The sequence below is a fragment of the Meriones unguiculatus genome, chromosome 4 (assembly GCF_030254825.1).
Source record: "Meriones unguiculatus strain TT.TT164.6M chromosome 4, Bangor_MerUng_6.1, whole genome shotgun sequence".
Taxonomy (NCBI): Eukaryota; Metazoa; Chordata; class Mammalia; order Rodentia; family Muridae; genus Meriones; species Meriones unguiculatus.
This window is the reverse complement of record NC_083352.1, coordinates 32,813,204-32,833,881: the sequence shown is the minus strand read 5'-3', so window position 1 is coordinate 32,833,881 and position 20,678 is coordinate 32,813,204. Positions and strand designations below refer to the sequence as shown.

At 35.1% G+C, this 20,678-nt stretch overlaps 1 protein-coding gene across 6 annotated transcripts in view; it reads right to left on the bottom strand.

Annotated features, from left to right (window-relative positions):
- The window catches only part of Pcm1 (pericentriolar material 1), a 91,564-nt gene that overhangs the window by 22,977 nt on the left and 47,909 nt on the right, over positions 1-20,678 (bottom strand). For 4 of the 6 annotated variants that reach the window (XM_060381648.1, XM_060381647.1, XM_021653885.2 and 1 more), the window contains 4 exons: positions 19,706-19,877; positions 16,872-17,230; positions 6,216-6,380; positions 13-185 (listed from right to left, as the gene is read on the bottom strand). In XM_060381648.1, the coding sequence (XP_060237631.1) occupies positions 13-185; positions 6,216-6,380; positions 16,872-17,230; positions 19,706-19,877 (869 nt within the window). The remainder of the gene's footprint in view (positions 1-12; positions 186-6,215; positions 6,381-16,871; positions 17,231-19,705; positions 19,878-20,678) is intronic. The other 2 variants (XM_021653886.2, XM_060381650.1) reach the window with 1 other exon arrangement.

Here is a 20,678-nt window from a genome sequence, read left to right as displayed (position 1 = left end):
ACAGATAGATACCTGCAATGCATATAAAGCTCTCTGTCTCAAGTAGTCTGTATTAAGCAGCTGCAGCTCATGGAAAAGTTCAATAAGAAAATGTGGACGAGACTCATTCTGAGAAATTAATGTAGCCACTTCAGAATAAATAGTATCCCGTAAAGCTTCAAACATGGAAAAATCACTTCCAGTTTCTGAAAGACAAAAAAAAAAAAAAGATCAAGAAAATAAATAAATAAATAAATAAATATGTAATAACTCCTACTACTCTGCATCATTTTTTAAACTTTAACAGAACATGTTTCTATTTCAGGGCTTTTAAAGAAACAGTCTTATAATATCAAGATAAATACTATATAGTAAAATATTTAAATACAAGAATAGAAGTATTTGATGCAAAAAAGAATCATATTAATTTTTCAATTATAGCAATATCTGATGTCACTTAATCATATTAATTTCTCAGTTTAAAAAATGACCAGGTATGGGAGAGCCTGCCTATAATCCCGGAAGTGAGGAACATAAGAAAAGGCTACAAGTTAAAGGCCAGCAGCTTGGATCACATAGCCAAGAACTGGATTGATAATTAAGCCAAAACAAAATTAAAAACCAAACCTGGAAAATTACATGTATTTCATGGGACTAATCACTAAAAATCTATAAGTACGTGAATACAAAAAGCTAAAGTAAAATAATTTTGGTTTATTTTGGTAATAAGAACTTCATAACAAAAAGGAAATCCATTTATTGATGTTGAGAGAAAAAACAATGCTGTGGTTTAACAATGCAGAATCATGACATAACTGGTCAATGCCACTACAGTGTAATATTTGCTTTAGTGTACAAATCAGAGCGGAAGGTGCCCCACCTATAGCTATCAGACTCTCCACACATCAATGTATCATTTAGCTAAAATACTGCCCCAGGAACTTGTTGACAACACTCTTTTGAAGTTATACTCTCTTTGCGTGGGTGTGTGGAGCCCAAACCCAGAGCCCCATACATGCTACCTTTAAACACTATGCTTAGCTCTAAACTTTTTCAGGGTACAAATTAGGAAATTTGTGTTTTCTTTAGACACAGAAACAAAACCATAAGCAACCCACACTCAATTGGTTCTTCTACATGTCAAATTCTGTACTCTCTCTAGGACAATAGCAGAACTGCAAGTATCTAGTTAAATGCTTTTTTTTCTTCTTCTTCAAAAGTCAGGGATGATTCTACAAGATAAGAATGTTGAATGTTTCAATGTATGTTGTCTAAAAGCATGCAAAGAGCATAAAGGTAATCATATTTGCAGATTAGGATAGATACTCTGAGATTACCTAGAACCCCTGCACAGATGCAGCCCATGGCAGCTCAGTATCCAAGTGAGTTCCCTAATAATGGGAACAGGGACTGTCTCTGACATGAACTCAGTGGCTGGCTTTCTGATCACCTCCCCTTAATGGGGAGCAATCTTACCAGGCCACAGAGGAAGACAATGCAGCCAGTCTTGATGAGACCTGATAGGCTAGAGTCAGATGGAAAGAGGACCTCCCCTATCCATGGACTGGGGAAGAGCATGGACTGGGTGAGACAAAGGAGGAAGGGTGGGGGTGGGAGGGGACCAGGGATGGGCTACAGCTGGGATACAAAGTGAATAAATTGTAATAAATAAATAAATAATGCTCAATAAAAGATTTGCAAACCAAAAAAATAAAAAAGAAAAAAAGAAACTTTGTACTAATTAGCTAAGTTGTATTACATGCCTGGGTGTTAATTTCCACAAACATAAAAAAGGAGTAAAACGCACAGGACTGGAAAGACGGCTCAGCAGTTAAGGTCACTGACTGCTCTTCCAGAGGACATGGGTTCAAATCCCGGTGCCAAATGGCAACTCACAACTGTCTGTAACTCCAAGATCTGACACTTTTCACATATACACCCATACAGGCAAAATACCAATGCACATAAAATAAACAAAAATAAATTTAAAAAAGAGTAAAATACATACAACCTATCCTATCTCTCCTTCAGACAGTCACACATCTTAAGAGGTGCTATATTAAAGTTCTCTTAATAGTTTCAAAATGTCTACATGCGCTACATTAAAATAAAAATCACATTAACTAGTAGGAATAAAAGCCAAACCTCCAACTCCTAGCAAAGGAAAAAAATCCAGATCAGGGGGTACAAATTTGTTACGTAAACTTTCAATTTACATATGGGAACTTAATCATAGTTTAATTTTTAAAATGTTTGTTTCAAAGCCCTAAGAAAGTAGTGTATAAGTGGCTTAGTAATTTGATATGACTAATACAATCTTGATTCCAAATTAATTACAACCTTCATCTCTCCTTTTATGCAGTGAAGAGATTTAAATTTCATGTCAGTCTTTATCCCTAAACTAAAATTAATGCTAAAACATTCCCTAATATCTTCTAACCAAATCTTGATTCTACTACTGTATATCCAGCTTTGTCAGGTCTGGGTACTTGTCTGCCTTAACATTTTGATTGTGAGTTGAGCATTTTAACAGCTCAGACATCTCTCTCACCTTTGTTTTACTTTCTTTAGAGTGCCCTGAAGATTCAAATAGTACTTTACTTTCCATTCATATATTGCTGTAGAAAAGAGCTAAAATAAATGTTTTTATAATTGCAAATCATATGCAATATGTTAAATTAAAAAAATCTCATGTACTGCTATACTTTTATAATTCTAAGTAATATAAAACTATACCTAATATAAATATATATTTTGGAACCAAAATAGCATTTTGTAATGTTTCTAAAATTCTATGATCTTTATTTATTATAGCCTATACCAATCATAGTTGGTTTTGTTTGATGGTTTATTATTTTTTCAGATATTCACTGGTAGCAAAAAATAAACAGCCATAGCATAACAGCATCTGTATCTATTTATTAAAAAAAATGTAATACTTTTCAGTATTTCAGATATATGAAACAAATGACTTTTCAAACACTACATCACAAAAAGTTTCTACCACCTTTACAGATATGTTGGCTAGGTTTTATGTAAACAAAAAAAGAAGCCAGTTTTGCAAACTAAATTATAAATCAAAGACTTCAGAATATGAATTTTATCTTTATATGTTCAGTAACATATATGCACTAAGCTAAATCTGAAAAAGAAAAGAAATTCAAGGTTGGAAAAATGGTTCAACAGCTGCTCTTCTATATGTCTCTGGTTCAATTTCCAGCATCCACACGGTAGCTAATGACTGTCTGTACCTCCAGATTCTGGCATCCGCTGCACAAATATACACAGGCAAAGCACCCACACTCACATACAAAATTAAAAAACAAAACAAGTCAGGTGTGGTAGCACACACCTTTAATACCAGCACTGAGGAAGAGGAAACAGGTAGGTGGGTCTCAGGTTCAAGGCCAGCATGGTCTACATAAACAGCTCCAGGACAGGTAGGGCTCTATAAACTCATAAAGACAAAACACAAAACAAAAAACTCAGAATATAAGGATTTTAGGTTCAATAAAGAAAAGTAACAAACATGGACACCAGAACTAAGTAGATTGTTACCTCTTGGTGCTTTATCACATATAGATCTTTTAACTTGTTAGATTTATGCAGTATTCTAGAATGTGCTGTAGGAAAGGGTAGACACAGGATGAACATAAAATGTGTATGTATTTTAAAGACAGGGTGTATAAGTGAATGAGAAAAAAATTTTGTAAGTTTACCTACAGTGACATGTTTATCGCAAAGAACAGTTATATATTTGGTAATATTCTCATTAGATGGGCAGGAGAGGTGGCTCAATGGTTATGAGTAAGCACTGCCTGCCTTGCCCTTCTAGAGGACCCATATTCTCAAAACTCACATGGTGTTTCACAAAGCTATACATAACTATAGCTATATATAACTATATATATATATAAACTATATACAAACTATATAACTATATTTTATATATATATATATATATATATATATATATATATATATATATATATATAAAGCTGTATATAACTACAGTCCCAGGGGATCAGATGCTCCCTTCTTGCTTCCTTGGGCACCAGGAATATATGGTGTATAAACATATATGCAAACAAAACATCCATAGACATTTTTTTAATTAGAAATGGGAAGTGTTCTCATTAAACTCTGCTATAAACTAAAGTGTCTGTAATTAATGATGACAACCATAGTGAAGTACTGTCTTTTTTGTTTTTGAGGGTAGGGAGTATAAAAACACTCTGACACTCCTATAATTCTCAAGGGAGAAGAGGAAAGCATAATCCAATAGTAGCAATAAATATTGCACTCTAATTACCATGTTACAGGCCAAGTCACAACAAGCATCAATAATATAAAGAATCTTAGGGTTACAGTAAACGAAAAACATGCTTTTTAGAATAATGATGAGTAGCACATTTATACACTCAAACTATTTAAGTCACCAAAATTCAATAAATTTTTGACACAGGTTTTTACTATGTACTTCTGATAGACAACTCAATATATAAACCAGACTGACCTCCAATTCACATAGATGTGCTTGTCTCTGCCTTCCAAGTACTGGTTTAATAGCATATGCTACCATGCCTGACTGCATTTTTTTTTTTTTAATGACAACAATCAGGTCTGGAATGCTAAATTTCAATGAAAATAGTAATACTAAACTTTTGTTAAGCCATTCAATTTTGTGCTCTTCCTCAACGCCCACCCAACTCTTTGACAATATCACTGTTGCATAAAAATAATAAAGGAGATGAAAAATTTTAAATTTTGCTGGGTCCAGGATAATATAATTATTATTTTTGCCAAAGAATCCTGTACATCACAGTTGAAAGTTCGCTGCTACTAACTCCTAGCTTGAGAAAGCCATTTCAAAATACAAACAAATGTGAAGTTTCTATTCTGATTACAAAACTAACTACTACTTACTACATGCATTTCAGAAAACACGAGTTTATAGTTCATAAAATCACTGCAAACATGCTGATTTATTTTCTTCTATCCTTGTTTCCTTTACATTTTTATTCATATATATATTACACTTTTCAGCTAACATTAAACCCTCAAATTTTCCTCATTTCTGCTCCCTTAGGATCAATTTCAAAGAACAGTTACTAAGTTAACTTAGGTAAGATTTTACAGAAAAGTACAATTTCACATTTCATTCTTTTAAATGTGCTAGAAGAAAACAGGTACGGTCCCTATGCTTCCACAATTGAAAAATGGAAATAAAACAATGTAGCATTATGAGGCTCAAGTGACAGATAAAAATTCTATAAATCAAAATTTTATAAATAATGAAGCAGATATAATTTTCACCAAAGTAGACAAATGAGACTATGAATCTATATTTTCCAGCTATGTTTTTGAGACCGCCTATTCTTTATATATGATTAAAATGTTGGTGCTTATTTAAAATGAAACAGTGCCAACAGTCCTGACCTCATTCAGTGAACACTTACCAAGAGCGCACTACCTACCGTGTATTATACTGACATGTAGTGTAAAATATAAAGGTAGGTATTTGCTATCAAAGGAAAACACAAACATCTAAAATCATTTAATATTATATACTGTGACTCAGATAATAGAAAAGGTTTATAATGGCACCAGTGGAAATGAAAGAAGAAAGGGAAAACTAGCCAACCTTAGATTCAGATACAATTTCAAGATTCCACAATTAAAATTTTATTTAAGAGTGAAAAGGGCTTAAAAAACAGGTAAAGGAGGATGGATGTGATATGGTGTGATAAGGAAAAGGTAACAAGTGCTGACTGCTGAGCTAAGAAATAACATACTCTAATTCAGTATCACCAAAAGAAACAGTTCAAGGCACAGGATTGAAAGAAATGCACACACAAAGGCAAGAAGGAACCAATTCCTTAATATATGGCTACATATATTAAGGCACATACACTTTATCACAAGCACGATGCAACAAATGTTTTAAGAAGAAAAGTAATGAGATTTCATATCAAATCCTATTTAGGTAAGATTTTTCAGAATTTCAATTAGAAATTCCTTATTAATATCAATTATTTGTTTAAAAGGAATTTTTAAGGAGTCAGAAACATTAAAGAGATCACAGCAACACAAACTATTTCCAGTTTACACTTCTCTGTGATTAAAATCATTCACATGATAGAAATCTGTGATAGTTTATTATTAAACGTGCTTTAGTGTAGCTTTCAAATTTAAGATGAATTCCTTGGATTAAGATAAACAAAAAAAGAACATACCTGAAGATACTTCTGCAGACCTACTATATTTTATTATTTTTTCCAGCTGTTCATGATTCTTTCTGCTGAATAATTTTGCTTGAACAGGCTCTTCAGTCTGGGCTGAATGTCTGTTCCTACTTTTGCAAGGTTCACATGTGCTAGACACACTGGCACTTTCATACCCTCGGGTAAAAATAGTGACAGCTGTTATCAGTTGCAACTAACTTAAACTGAAAGGGAAACTGATTTCCATAGTAAAATAGTACAAATAGCTAAGCTTAGAGTGCTATAATGGCCTGGCATAAACGGAATACAAAATGTCTTTGAATACCGTTGAAATAACCTTCAGAAGGATAGAGTAACAATAATTAATTTTAATAGTTCATTTATCTTCTGATATTCACAGTATCACCTCAACTAAAAGCACAGTGTAAGGCAAATCTCTTCAGATCTGAATTCTCTACCAGACTACAAGTTAACACGTTTTCAATGTTACAAATTACAAAAGACAAAAACCACAAACACTACCAAATTTTCTTCCTAAGGTTTTTAAACTTCATATTCACTTTGTTATATGATACAACTCAATTTCTTTTATTCTATATGGATACTGTTAATTCTATCCTCTTCCCACTAATATTGTTCAATTTTTAACCCTCATATTTCATTGCTTTATTTACACTGTTTTAGTTTCTATTCCTAAGTCATTTTTATTCTTTTGGCCACAGAAGTCATACAATATAAATTTTATTATTTGGTAAGCAAGTCCTACTTAGCTTCTTTTCTTGGCTACTCTTAGATATTTATTCTTCCATATATGCTGAGAGCCATTTTTTGTCAGCTTCAAAAACCCAAGGAAATGAATAGAATAAAATTAAATGTACTTAATTTGGGGAAGGCTTATATTTAATTTTATACAATTTCATCTCAGAAGTAGCTATGCTTTTATACTTAATCTTTTTGTATTATCCAAAAATATATAGCTTTTTAAATACCTCTTTTTCTTAACAGCAAAGAAAAATGTTTGCCATTTATTCAGTTACCAACCACTTCAACAGTTTATCTTATTAACATTAGTGATTTTCCAGCTTGGGGACTGTCTAAAATACCAAAAAAAAAAAAAAAAAAAAAAATACTAGTAGAAACAAATATCTCTCCTTATGAATAGTTATTTCAATTACTTTTAGTCCTAAATTTCCAAACAAAGCTAATAGAGAAGGTCCCTCTTTATTTTTCCCAATTTGACAAAAACGAGTATAAAGTGTTTGCATTCTACTGTATGATTAGCACTGGCTAGCAGTTTTACTGTCCTTAACTGTTTATTTTGTTTTGCTCAATCTATTTTAGTTTCATTAGAATGTCTTCAAATCTAACCTACCACTATGAATATGCCTTTTTCCTTTTATATACACATTCTGGTAACACATCATGAAAATATTTCTGATTGTACAGTCAATTGTCTAATAGTGTTTTGATACAATACCAGTTGCAAATATTGACTTTTCTTTTAATACATGGTCTTGCTCTAACAGTTCCACCTGTCCTATAACTTGTAGCAACCCTCCTGCTTCAGCCTCTTTACCTTTGAATACACAATGGGATTGGTTTGCGTATATGTGTTTGAGTATACCTCACAGAGGAACAGTGGTGGCGCACACCTTTAGTCCCAGCACTTGGGAAACAGTCAGGCAGATCTCTGAGTTGGAAGCCAGCCTGGTCTACAAAATGAGTTCCAAAAATACAGCAAAACCTTGTCTCAAACAAACAAGCAAGCAAGCAAACATATATGTGCTTGTATTCTCTTCTCTCTGTCTATCTATCTTTTGGTTCATTGTAACAGGTTCTGGCCTAGTATTTTGTAGCTCAAATGGTCATCAGATTTACAGCAATCTTCCTGCCTCACACTCCATAAATTTGGGGTTGCAGGTGTATTCGACCATGACCAGCTAGTGTACCATCTTATCTTTCCTTATACAAAGGTAACTATGAGTCATATGTGGTTTCCAAGTTTGCTTCAGACAGGCTAAGCGAGGACTCTTAGCTAATTACAGATTCTTAAATTACAGTTCTAGCTCATTATAACTTCTGCACCTCTTTTCTTTGCTTGCTTGCTTTCTTTTAATACACTGGACATGGAATGGATGGCTTTAAATGAAGTTAAGTCCTCTTTGGTGTCCCAAATGCTAGGATTTTAGGATTAGGCCTCTATAGTATATTGGGATATGTTCACTTTTCTTCTATACAATGTGAAAATGCTTGATGCCAGTTAGTTTTTGTTTTTTTAATATAACTTTTTCTTTTCTTTGGCAATATATTTGTTTTTATTTTTCTTTCTTTTTTTATTTTTTTATCTTTGATATTCAGGAATTTGATCACCCAGTACATGCAGTCTTCCCCATTCCTTCCTGGGTGGACAAAAGTTGCCTGTACTAAATTCAAATCCTTTATGATCTTTAGTATATATTTAAATATTGTTTCTTGCTTTTGTTTTACAACTCACAGCACTTTAGAACTCCCAAAAATTTTTCTTTAGGCTCTAAAATAAGCCTTTCTAATTGCTTTTACCACCTACTACTATGATGACAGAATTCTTTGATTTTCAAAACTAGTCATTTGGGAGCTAACTATAATCTATCTACTCTCTTTAAAAAACAATATTAACAAAACCGTTTTTTTTTCTATTTTAAAACATTTACATATTATAATTCAACCTGCTTACATGCCCTTATTATTTTATTCAACTGTATATTTCCTTCAAAAGATTCTTTTACTAGAGTTTCCTTGCTGTGTTGGCATGCTTCTATGAACCCTTTCTGGTGGTTAATTTTCTTTTATATGCACTGTTATACCCAATAGCCCAGTTATGAATTTTAACTACCCTAAGGCTAAAAACAAATGCTGGGTCGCTTTGATGGGTCCACTTTTCTCTGGTCAAGCCATATTCTGACTAGCAATAAGAAAACAAAGAAGGAGCTGAGTGGTGGTGGTATATGCCTTTAGCCCCAGGCAGAGGCAGGTAGATCTCTATGAGTTTGAACCAAGCCTGGTTTACAGAGTGAGCTCCAGGAAGGCCAGGCTACACCGAGAAACCTTGTCTGGAAAAAAGAAAAGAAAAGAAAAGAAAAAAGTATCTTCTCTACTCTCAGCTACAAAAGCTAATGCTTACTTATATGTAAGAGTAGAACGGATCGCCTCCTACCTGTTCACTATCCCTGCCTAATATTATCTCTAAGAGACAAGAAAGAAAAGTTGCATCTCTTCCACCATATCTTTCTTTAATAATAGAGCTTTGATTTCCCCCGTCATTCTACATAAGTGAGAGAAGACCCTTTGCTACTTACGTCCCCTAGATTGGGGAAGCTGCTCTGATATCAAATAAGTTCCCAAAATATTGTGCTGTCTCTATAATTTCTTAAATGGATTAAAACATCCTTTTCTCTTTCTAAGAACATAATTTAAGGTAGTATTTCATTAATTCAAACTTAAGTTTCTGTTTCTTTACTGGCTTTTCAGGCTGAAGCTTAATCACAATTATCCATTTGGCAAAAAACTTACTGGGAAGAGTTCTGTTAAAGGTTAACTTATTACTGTTTGTCACATAAATTGGGCGCATAAATGAAAGGAATGTCTACCAAAAGCATTATGGAATATGTGTACCATACACATACACAGTCATTTCATTGACAAAACAAATTGCTCTGAAGAAAAAAAAAGTATATTAACCTACCAATGAGATTTACATAAATAGAATTAATCTTTTGATTTTATTACTGAATCATATGAAATGTATTAATTTTAACTGGAATTAAATATAGGTTATGGATACATACAAATTCTCTTCATACATTTTAGAAAGGCACACAGTCAACCTGCCAAAAAAACTGAAACTAAAGAAAGAAACACCCTAACAATCCAGATGTTATGAGAAGAAATATGCTGGTTGGTTTTTATCTACTACATATCTGCAAAAACTGTGAATTTTAATTGAAAAGTTGGATCCGTAATATTGGCCTACAGGAAAATCTGAGAGGAATTGTTTTGTTAATGATCTAAGTAGGAGGGTGGAGCCCACTGTGGATAATAACAGCACTGGATAGGTGGTCCTAGGTGTAATAAGAAATCAGGTTGAGCAAACCAGTAAGCAACATTCCTCCATGGCCTTTACATCAGTTCCTGCCCTGATTTCCTTTGATGATGGGCTGTGATGTGGAACTGTAAACCTTCCCTTCTCAGGTTGCTTTTGGTCATAGTATTTTACCACAGCAATAGAAACCCTGTCCACCGTAAGTAGATAAGATTTCCTTTACTAAAGACAAAACACATTTTGGATGTAGGATGTAGCACAATTAAGCTAGAACTGACCTGGATACTTCCTCCCTTTTGGCTAACTTTTATAGTACTGTAAGATGCTACGTAGGCCAGTTGAGGAATAATAATAATCCTGTCTAGTGATGGCCCCTACATGCTATAATACCTATCTGTCAGGTCACTGGTAAAAGAGTGGAATGACTGTTATAAGGTAACTCGTTTCTTACTGGACTTGAGGCCTGCTCTACAGGAGGAAATTCATGCCTGGTACGGTAAACTATTTCAAAAAGTCCATGACTAGAGGAGATCAAAAGCCCTATGTGGGAGCCCTACTACCATGGTTTTGCTAAAAGGCATGTTCTCAAGCCATCTTCTAAATATTATACTCATTGCCATAAATTTATGCTGCTCTCAAGTTAAGCCCTATGTGGGAGCCCTACTACCATGGTTTTGCTAAAAGGCATGTTCTCAAGCCATCTTCTAAATATTATACTCATTGCCATAAATTTATGCTGCTCTCAAGTTTAATTAGTTAAGCTTTTTTCACAGTGCGCACAGGTAAATGTAGAGACTCATAGTTGGTCAAAGTTCTATGAAAGTAAATGTTAAGTACTCAGCCCTAAATGGGACATCTATGTCAGTCTCCCAAGCAAGGCCCAGGAAATATTGTAGAAGAGGGGGCAAAAAGACTGTAGGAACCAGAGACTAGAAAGGACTGCTGTCTTTTGGATACGGCAATGGTATTTATTAACTCAAAGAGCTACTGTTACCTGCATATGTTGTGCACAAGCCAATCAACCATCCAGCATAGATGGTATAGACTCATGAGGAGGCTCCACCTAACCTGAGGAGCTACTGATAGTTGGTGGATGCAGGGGGAGGGGGAGGAACATTTCTTGGGGTAGGGAGTGGTCACTGGTAGGTGGGCAATACTCTAGTCACTGGCCCCACACCTATGTGTACACAGTCAGCACTAGTTATAGTCACTGAGTATAGAGTGTAATGATTTGAATGAGATGTCCCCCATAATCTCAGGCATTTGATACATGATCCCCAGTTAATGGCACTTTTGGCATGAGGAAACATGGCACTGAAGGTAGGCTCCTGAAAGTTAAAAGATTCATACCATTTTCAGTTCTCCGTTTCCTGCTTGCAACTCAACATATAAAATAAACCCTTAGTTTCTTTCTTAAGCTGCCATGACTGTAGCTTCCCCATCACAATGGATTCTCTCTGGAATCATGAGCCCAAATAAACCCTTCCTTCTATAAGCTGCCTTAGTCATGGTGTTTTAGCACAGCAATAGAAAAGTAACTAAGATAGCAAGTAATTTTTTAAAGATGAAGAGGACACGAAGGAAAAAGAAGGATGGGTTTAGGGAAAGAATAGAAGGGAGTTGGTGTTGGAGTTCAAGAATGAATAACATTCTTTAAAAGAGTTGGGGACTGGATAGATGGCTCCGTGGTTAAGAACATTTGTTGCTTAATGAAATTCATGTTTCATTGGAAGCTTTCTGTCTGTTCCTACAGGACATCAGTGGACTATAAAATGCCTAAAGAGGCAACTGCTCCTAGTTCCTTTTGTTTCATTGTTACTCTGGAATCTTGGTACAATGTATACTGATTCAGTTAGTACAGGTAGGCTCCAAAAGTCTATGTATTTCTAATAAGCTTACAAATGTCAATGCTTCTTATCAATGGTTTACCTTCTATATAGCAAGAATTTAGTTGACCAATTCTATTCTGTCATATATTAACCATACTTAGTGCTGTATTATTTGATTCTGCTGTGAAGTAGGACTTTAACAATGGCAGCGAATGCCAGCTACACAAATGTGAATTACTATTTGAACGGATATTTTAAAAATAACACACGAGGGAAGGCAGTATAGAGATCAGAATAACAATCTTTGTCCCAAACTAAAAAAAAAAAAAAAAAAAGCTGAACCATATAAATTAACAAACTAGTCATAATCAGCAAAACAATTGACAACAAATACTGATGCAGATGCAGTTAGAGGGGAACTCTTCTATACTGTTGTGAGCATGTCAACTAGTACAGTTTCACTGGGAATCATTTGGAAAATTAAAAAAAAAAAAAACAGCTATGACTCAGTTATATGATTCTTAGGCATATACTCAACTGACTATATCCTATTGCAGGACACACCTGCATTTCAATGTTCTCCACCACGCTTTTCACAATAGGTAGGAAGTAAAATCAACGTATATACATCCATCAACACACGAATGGATAAGTAAACTGTGGTATGAATACACATTGCAATATTACTCATCAATAAAGAAAAATGAAATCATGATTTCAGGATAAATACAAGGAACTTTTAGAAAAATAATTAGACTGTAGTAACTCAGGTAGAAAAAAAACAAATGCTGGATGTTCTCTCTTACATGCAGATTCTAGCTTCAAATTACTTGTTTTACGTATTAAACTTGGAGAACAAGAGAGACCCAGAAAGGGACTTTTTTTTGGGGGTGGGGAGGTGGGTGGAATAGAAAGGTAAAAGTCTGGATAAAGCTAAAGGGTTGCTGGAAGGCTAATCCAAAGGAGAGGGGTATGGAAAAGTGTATCTGTGGAAGCCTAGTATCTCAAAATCCATTTGCAAAATTAATTGGAGTGATAGAATACATGTGCTATGAAAGAAAAGAGAGGTATGCTGGGGTGAGGGGGAAAGACTACACAAGAATGGAGATGAGGGATAGGGCTGAAGATGGGGTATAGAGTGTGAATTAACCCAAACATGTTAGTAAACTAATTTCAAAAACAAAAAGAAATGTTTGCATGAAATTACCCTACATTGGTGGACAATGTAGCTCCCAAAGAAAAATAATTATTATATGAAAATTGCAATGCAAATCACGACACATCTTCCTACAAATTATTGGTCAGGGAAGATTCCAAAGGTATAGAAAACAGCACACACTGCTGTTATTGCCCTTTGGGTATCCACTGTGCTATTTTTCTATCAACTTGATACAACGTAGTATCAGAAAGAGGGACTCTCAACTGGCCTATAGGCAAATGAGTCTCTTGGGCATTTTTTTTTTTTTTTTTTTTACATAACTGATATAGGAGGAATCAGCCCATTGCAGGTGATGCCATAACTGGGCAGGTGATCCTGGCTGTTATAAGAAAACAGGCTAAGCAAGCCATGAGGAACAAGACAGTAAGCAGCACTACACCATGGCCTCTGCTTTAGTTTCTAACTCCAGGTTCCTGTCCTAACTTCTCTTCATGATGAGCTACAACTATAAGCTGAAATACACACATTCGTCTTCAAGTATCTTTTGGTCATGGCATTTTATCACAAAAAAAGAAACACTAACACACGCACTGTAACTCCATGGTAAGACCCTATTGCTGACACCACCATACACTATGGCAGTAGAACATAAAGATGCCAATTTCAAACCAACAGGTTTCTATTGGCTAGCTTTCATAATGACAGACAGAACTATGAAGGCTGCTGAGAGAGAAAAGCCATCAATGATCTTACCCTGCTCTGGATCCGGCATACCACAATACAGACCCTCTGGCAAGATGTACCCACTGGTACAATACTGATAGTATTGGAAACCTACTCCAGAGGAGGGAGTTTCATGCCTGGTACTATAATTCTGATCAAAATCCCAAGGCTGGGGAGGTTTTAGGCTGTAGGACTGAACCTACTATTTTTCTAAATGATCACTGTCAAACTGCCTTCTGAGTATCTGTTTCTATTCATAGATCTGAGATGCTCTAAACTGCAGTCAGAAAAGCTTCCTTTACATTGGACAGCAATCACACAAAGGTGCAATATTAATCAAAATGCTCAGAAGAAACTGAGTGCTCAGTCCTAAATAGTTTATGTTTATCAATAACAATCCCCAAAGATCAGGTAGGTATGTTTCAGGAAAGGCAGTACCAATAATGTAATAGGCAGAGAATGGAGAAAAGTGCAGCGAACTGCTGTCTTCTACATATGCCATGGTTACTGAACTCATAAACCCACAGAAGCACTAGTTTCCTGCACAAATCAAGCCAGCCAAACTTCTGGCATAGATAGATGGGGAGGTGCTCTTCAGGCCTGGTTCCTTAATTAAGACTGACTGGACTATGATAGCTGCTGGGAGAGACAATCAGTCTGAGAGTGTTGCCACTGGCAACACTTCTGTGCTCCAGTGGATGATCCTACACCCATGTACATATGGGAAGTACTAACTGGATTTAGTGTGTTATCGAAACAGTCTTTTCTCTCACTGGCCATCTTAAGGCAAGATGGGTCACCAGCATCTCTACTAGTCGCCCACATAATTAATTTGGGGCAGGGTTCTCGCTTTTCCAATCCTACTCAAGCCACTACAGTCTGATCCAGAAACTTGAAGCAAACAAGTTTCGGTAGTGTTTCTCCATCAGTATGCAAAGGACAAAGGCTTCATAAATTTAGACTAAATGACCTTTCTTAAGTGGATTATTCAATACCACCTACCAGTGAAAGAGATTATTCAACTCTCTGTACATAAAAAAAAAAAAAAAAAAAAAAAAAATTTAGACCTTCAAAAAAAAAAAAAAGATATGAAGTTGGAAAGGTGACATGTTGGGGAATATATGGGCAGCTGAAGGAGTAAAATGGGGTTAGGTATGATGTTTCATTGTGTAAACCTGTAATTCTTAGAAATAAAGAACAATATATTAAAAGGTATTTCACAATAATAAATATGTATTTCTTCCACAACTAAACCAGAATCTGTCATTATTAAAAGGGGCTTGGTAGGTTGTCCAGTTTGACCTTGAACTCTCAATCCTCCTGCCTTAGTCTCTTGATGAATCAGAATTTATACTTAGAACAGTACTCTCAGGGAGACCCATATGAAACATTAAAATATTTAAGGAGGACTGACCTCCGCACATCAAATTATCTAGCTAAACAAAATATGTCAAAAATGTTACAAAAAAAAAAGTTGCACACATTCCTTCAGTTATATATCAGAATATCTGTGGGTATGAAGTACAAGGAAATAAAAAAATTTATAAGATTGTTTATAGGGTATGTCTCAGAAACAGCCATTTTCTACTTGAATGGTTTTCTGGTTTCACCAAATTTAAACATATGACCCTTATACAGAGTTTAATACAACTACTTTAACTAATACCTCTGCAAACTCTTAAGAAAATTATAGAAGAACCTATTTTTGAAAAGCACGTACATATAGCAATGTTATAAAGAGAACTTTAATATTCTACACAATAACAAAATTCAGAGAAACACAAGTTTATAATTATGTAAGCCTGTTTTAAAAGTGGTTTCATTTATGGTAATAAACAATGTATTAAGAATTAAAAGCCCATTAAATGAATCATTAAGAATCCAGGGAGAAGTCATGATTAAAATTCAATGCAGTGCCCTGTTAGAACACTGAAAGACAAAAAAACAGTAATATTTGGATAGTTGGGCCATTTTTCAGTAACATAAAATTCAGAGAATATTGCTGAGTCTTGGCATTGATAGCTGCTGGGAGAGAATCATTCTTTTTTGAAAGTGTTCCCACTAGCAGCATTTCTTGTGTTCCAGTAGATGGCCCCATATCCATATAGAAATGGGCTGCACTAATTGGATTTAATGAGTTACCAAAAGGGGGCAGCAGGAAGAAGGAAGGAGGAAGGAAGGAAGAAATGAAGGAAGGAAGGAAAAGAATATGACACTGGGAGGGAAGCATGTTGTAGATATGTATACATACACACACACACACACACACACACACACACACATATATAGTCACACAGGCACACACATATATGCATGCACGTATATACACACACACAAAACAACAGAAAGTTTAAGAAATGCAAAGAATAATGTAAGGCTTTAAGATACCTATATTAAATGCTACTTAAAAATTTTAAAATGGGGCCTAGAGAGCTTAAGAGCACTGGCTGCTCTTCCAAAGGTCCTGAGTTCAATTCCCAGCAACCACAGGGGAGCTCATAACCATCTTATAATGAGATCTGCATGCAAGTGTACATGCAGACAAAACATTGTATACATAAAAATAAATGAATCTTTAAAAAAAAAATTAAAAATGGCCAGGCATAGTAGCACAAGCCTGTAATCCCTTCAGGGAGGCAGAGGCAGGCAGATCGCTGTGAGTTCAAGGCCAGTCTGGTCTATACAATGAGTTCTACAATAGCCAAGGCTACACAGAGAAACCCTGCTTTCAAAAATATAAACAATCAAAAAAAATTAAAAATTATAAAGAAGTAGGTCTCAACAATGCACATCTAGTTGTACAAAACTGTCAGCAAGTCAAAGTAAGAAGACCAACATTATATTTATACTATAAATGTTCAACAAATTTCAAAACTTACCAATATTTTTAACTCTATTTTTCAGCTGAGTAGAATTTCTCTTCTTACTCTTCGATTTGGGAGTTTTGTCTTTAGAAGCCAGGCTGGCCTGGGCAGATGCTTTTCTTGTTTTAAATGTTTTAGTTACTGTTGTTGGATCTATGGGATCAGGCATACTGCTAAAGCTTTCCAGTGATTCTTCGTCAAACTGGCGTCTTCTCCTGCTTGTATCTGGTTGATTTTTGCGGTTACTATTTGTAGCTTTCTCTACAGACACTGCAAATCCAGTCTTGAAAAATGGTTTTTCTACTACACCTTCTCGATCATATAACCATGGTGTATTTGAGTTTTCAACTTCCTCTTTGGGCGGTTTCTGATTCCTTACCAATTAAAAAAAAAAGTTTCAAACATCGATTAAGATCTAGTTATGTTTACTGAAATCTCCACAGATTTAGGTGAATAAATTCAGTAGGCTAGGAAAATGTTTTCACATTTTTATCATAGAGCCTAACAAATTTTTTATGAAGAATAATTCTGGGACACACTGACCTATATATTTTAATTCAAAGCAAGAGACAGAAATCTCTAGCTTAGAGAACAAATTCAGCCAGTGTTTGTTTCTATTCTTGTTTTGTTTTGGTTTTAGAGACAGGGTTTCTCTGTGTAGTCTTGACTGTCGCAGACTCAATTTGTAAACAAAGCTGCCCTCGAACTCAACAGAGATCTACCTGCCTCTGCCGCCCTGAGTGCTGGGGATCACAGGTGTATGCCACCTCTTCTGGCTATTTCTTTCTACTCTTAAATTTTTTTTGTTTGTTTTAATCAGAAAAAGATTCTACATATGCACGTTATACATGAAATTTACTGATTTTTTGTTTTAGGTATTTTTGGCTTTTCAAAACAGTTCTAGATGAATGGCTATGACAGACATATGGTCTGCACAAGTTAAAATATTTCCTTCTAGCACTTTACAGCACGTTTTATGAGCTATATTAAAATCTACTAGGTTTTAACTCCCTTATTATCTTTAGTCACTTAATGCAGGTTATTTATAATAGCTCATATTTGGTAAGATAAAGATATCTAATTTGAAATACTTCAAGTATCTAAAACAAGAAAGGCAGCTCCATCCTAAACATGACTTAATCAAACAGCAAAGTAGTTTCTTTTACCAAGGATGTATAGTGTTGATAATAAAGCAGAAAAATCATAATAGGAAGCCCTGTTCACTAAAGCTTTTCATAAATCTTCACTGCTTATGATTCACTCAATCTCCTTTCTGAATGGCAACTGTGCACTAAGCACTGTGTCAAGCTCTGATGAAAGATTGCTTCCACTAATGTAACAAGGAACTTAACAGAAAAAAAGGGTTAGGATAACTAATAAAAAGGAGTCAAGGTCAGGGAGATGAAACAATTTCTAGGTGACTATAACATAGACATTCTAAGATTTCTCCATTAATCAAGTGCCCCTCCAAATTTAACAAACAGTGACAAATGCCAATCTAGGAAGCTAAGACATGTCAGTCTTATTACTAAGTGGGGGCACAGTGTGAACTATGCATATGTATTTCTACAGTGCTGAGGTTGAAAAAAATCCCAAAGACCCTTCAAACAGAATACTGAGTCCAACCGATAACTAAGTTTTTCATCCTTCTGTTTTTTTTATTTGTTTCTATGTAAACAACAATGAGGCTGCAGGCATTATTCTTGCCTGCTGCCCTTAAAATATGCTCAATTTGCCTATTTTCTCCAACAACAAACAAAATGGTTAGAGGGGTTTTTTTTTGAGTTAGCTACCAAAATAATTTTCTAGATTAATTATTCATTTATGTAAATTACTTATATACCTGTGAAAATCCAAAAAAAAAAAAAAGATGGCTGAGAAAGACCTCTTCATTTGTACCATTATATCAGAGATTATAGCTAGGGAGATTATCATATAAAAAATAAGAAACATGAGAAAGAATATAAAATACTGTGACTGATATCATATACTATCAAAACTTCAGAAACAAATGATTGTTTCTTTGACAGATTTTTAGTACAGAGTCCTGAATGGCTTTGTTACTCAGTATGTAGAACAGGCTGGCCTTGACCTCCAAAGATCTGCCTGCCTCTGATTCCTGAGTACTTGTATTCAAGGCATGTCTCAGCAGGCCCAGCTCAAAGTTGTTTTTAAAACCAAATAATAATCAATATAATAATATTTGAATGGTCTTCAGAGGCTATCAGTCAAACAACTATTCCCTAGCAATTACTACCAGTTTCCAGGACTAAGTTAATGAACACTGCACTTTTTAACCTAAACATAAACATCAAATCTCACATAAATGGAACATTTGTAGTGATGAATTTATATGAATCTTGTAAGATACTCTGGACCAAAACTCTGATGACTGTTAAGTTCTTCAGCTCAAGAGATCTATAAGCTCAAGTGTAGGGGGGTGGGTAGTTCCAGGATGGCCAGGTGGGCGGGTAGGGGGGGTGGGTAGTTCCAGGCTGGCCAGGGTGGGCAGAGGGGTGGGTAGGGCCAGGCCAGGGTGGGCAAGTAGGCGGGTAGGGTAGTTTCATATAACCAATATTATATATAAAGCTACACAATCACAAAAATTCTCTGTGTTGTGTCACAAAGTGAATCGTATGCCACCAACAGAGGTCAGCATGTATATGCTACTGAGCCTGATACCCTGCGTTTGATCCCTAGGACCCATGAGATATAGGGAGAGAACCTACTCCCTCAAATTATCCTTTGATCTCCATATGTACACACACGTAACAACACATACAAACTAAATGTAATGTTTTTAAAAATTAAGTGAATGGCAAAAGCATCAGACTTTGATACACAAGTACCTTTGCTTTTCTGCTCCAAGAGAAGAACTGCTTTCAAAGGGTTTTGGAAAAGCCATATACTCTGTTTTCCCTGAAGGATTCTGGGCCAATGGCTGTTGCTGTTCAGTAGGTGTAGAAACATTCTGAGAAAAATCTCCAAAATTAGAAGGAAATAAAGGGCTGAAATTCATTCCTAATGAAAATATGGAAGAGAAAAGAATGAAGAAGTACCTTAGCCTTAAATGAAATTAAATTTTATTTTTAAGAGCTTTATCATATTAAATATCCTGGGCAAACCTACCAAAACAAACTGTCAGTTCAATAAAGTAATGCTCATTACTACTTATTGTTCAGCCTACTACACTTGAGATATTTGTGATATGAAAGTAGTTAATGGTTCTGGAGAGATAGCTCAGCCCTAAGAATACTAGCTGCTCTTCCCGAGGACTTTGGTTTGACTCTCAGAACCTATTTGGCAGCTCACAGCTGTTTGTAACTACAGTCCCACGGGATCTGATACCCTCTTCTGGCCTCCATGAGCACTGCATGCATGTGATAGAGATAGAGATACTCATGCAATTCAAATACACATGTAATAATAAATAAACAAAATGTAATAATAATTTTAAAAAGAACCAGAAGTTCAGCAAGCAGAGAGATGGCTCAGTGGTAAGAACATAAACTGCTTTTGCAGAGTTCAGTTCCCAGCAGCCACATAAACTCACAATTACCCATAACTCAGCTTCAGGGGATCTGACATCATCCTCTTCTAGCTCAAAGGGCACTGCACTCATGTTCACAAACCTACACTCACACACATTTATACAAAATTAAAAATTAAAATAAAATTGTAAAGAAAATAACGTTTGCTATCAATATTAATTAATATTCAAGAAGTAAAAAGAGCTTGTTCAAGTTTTTAATGCCTGTGCTTTGAACATCCTGTTAAGGAAACACTGTGAAATATATACATATTAACATTAATGAAGACTTC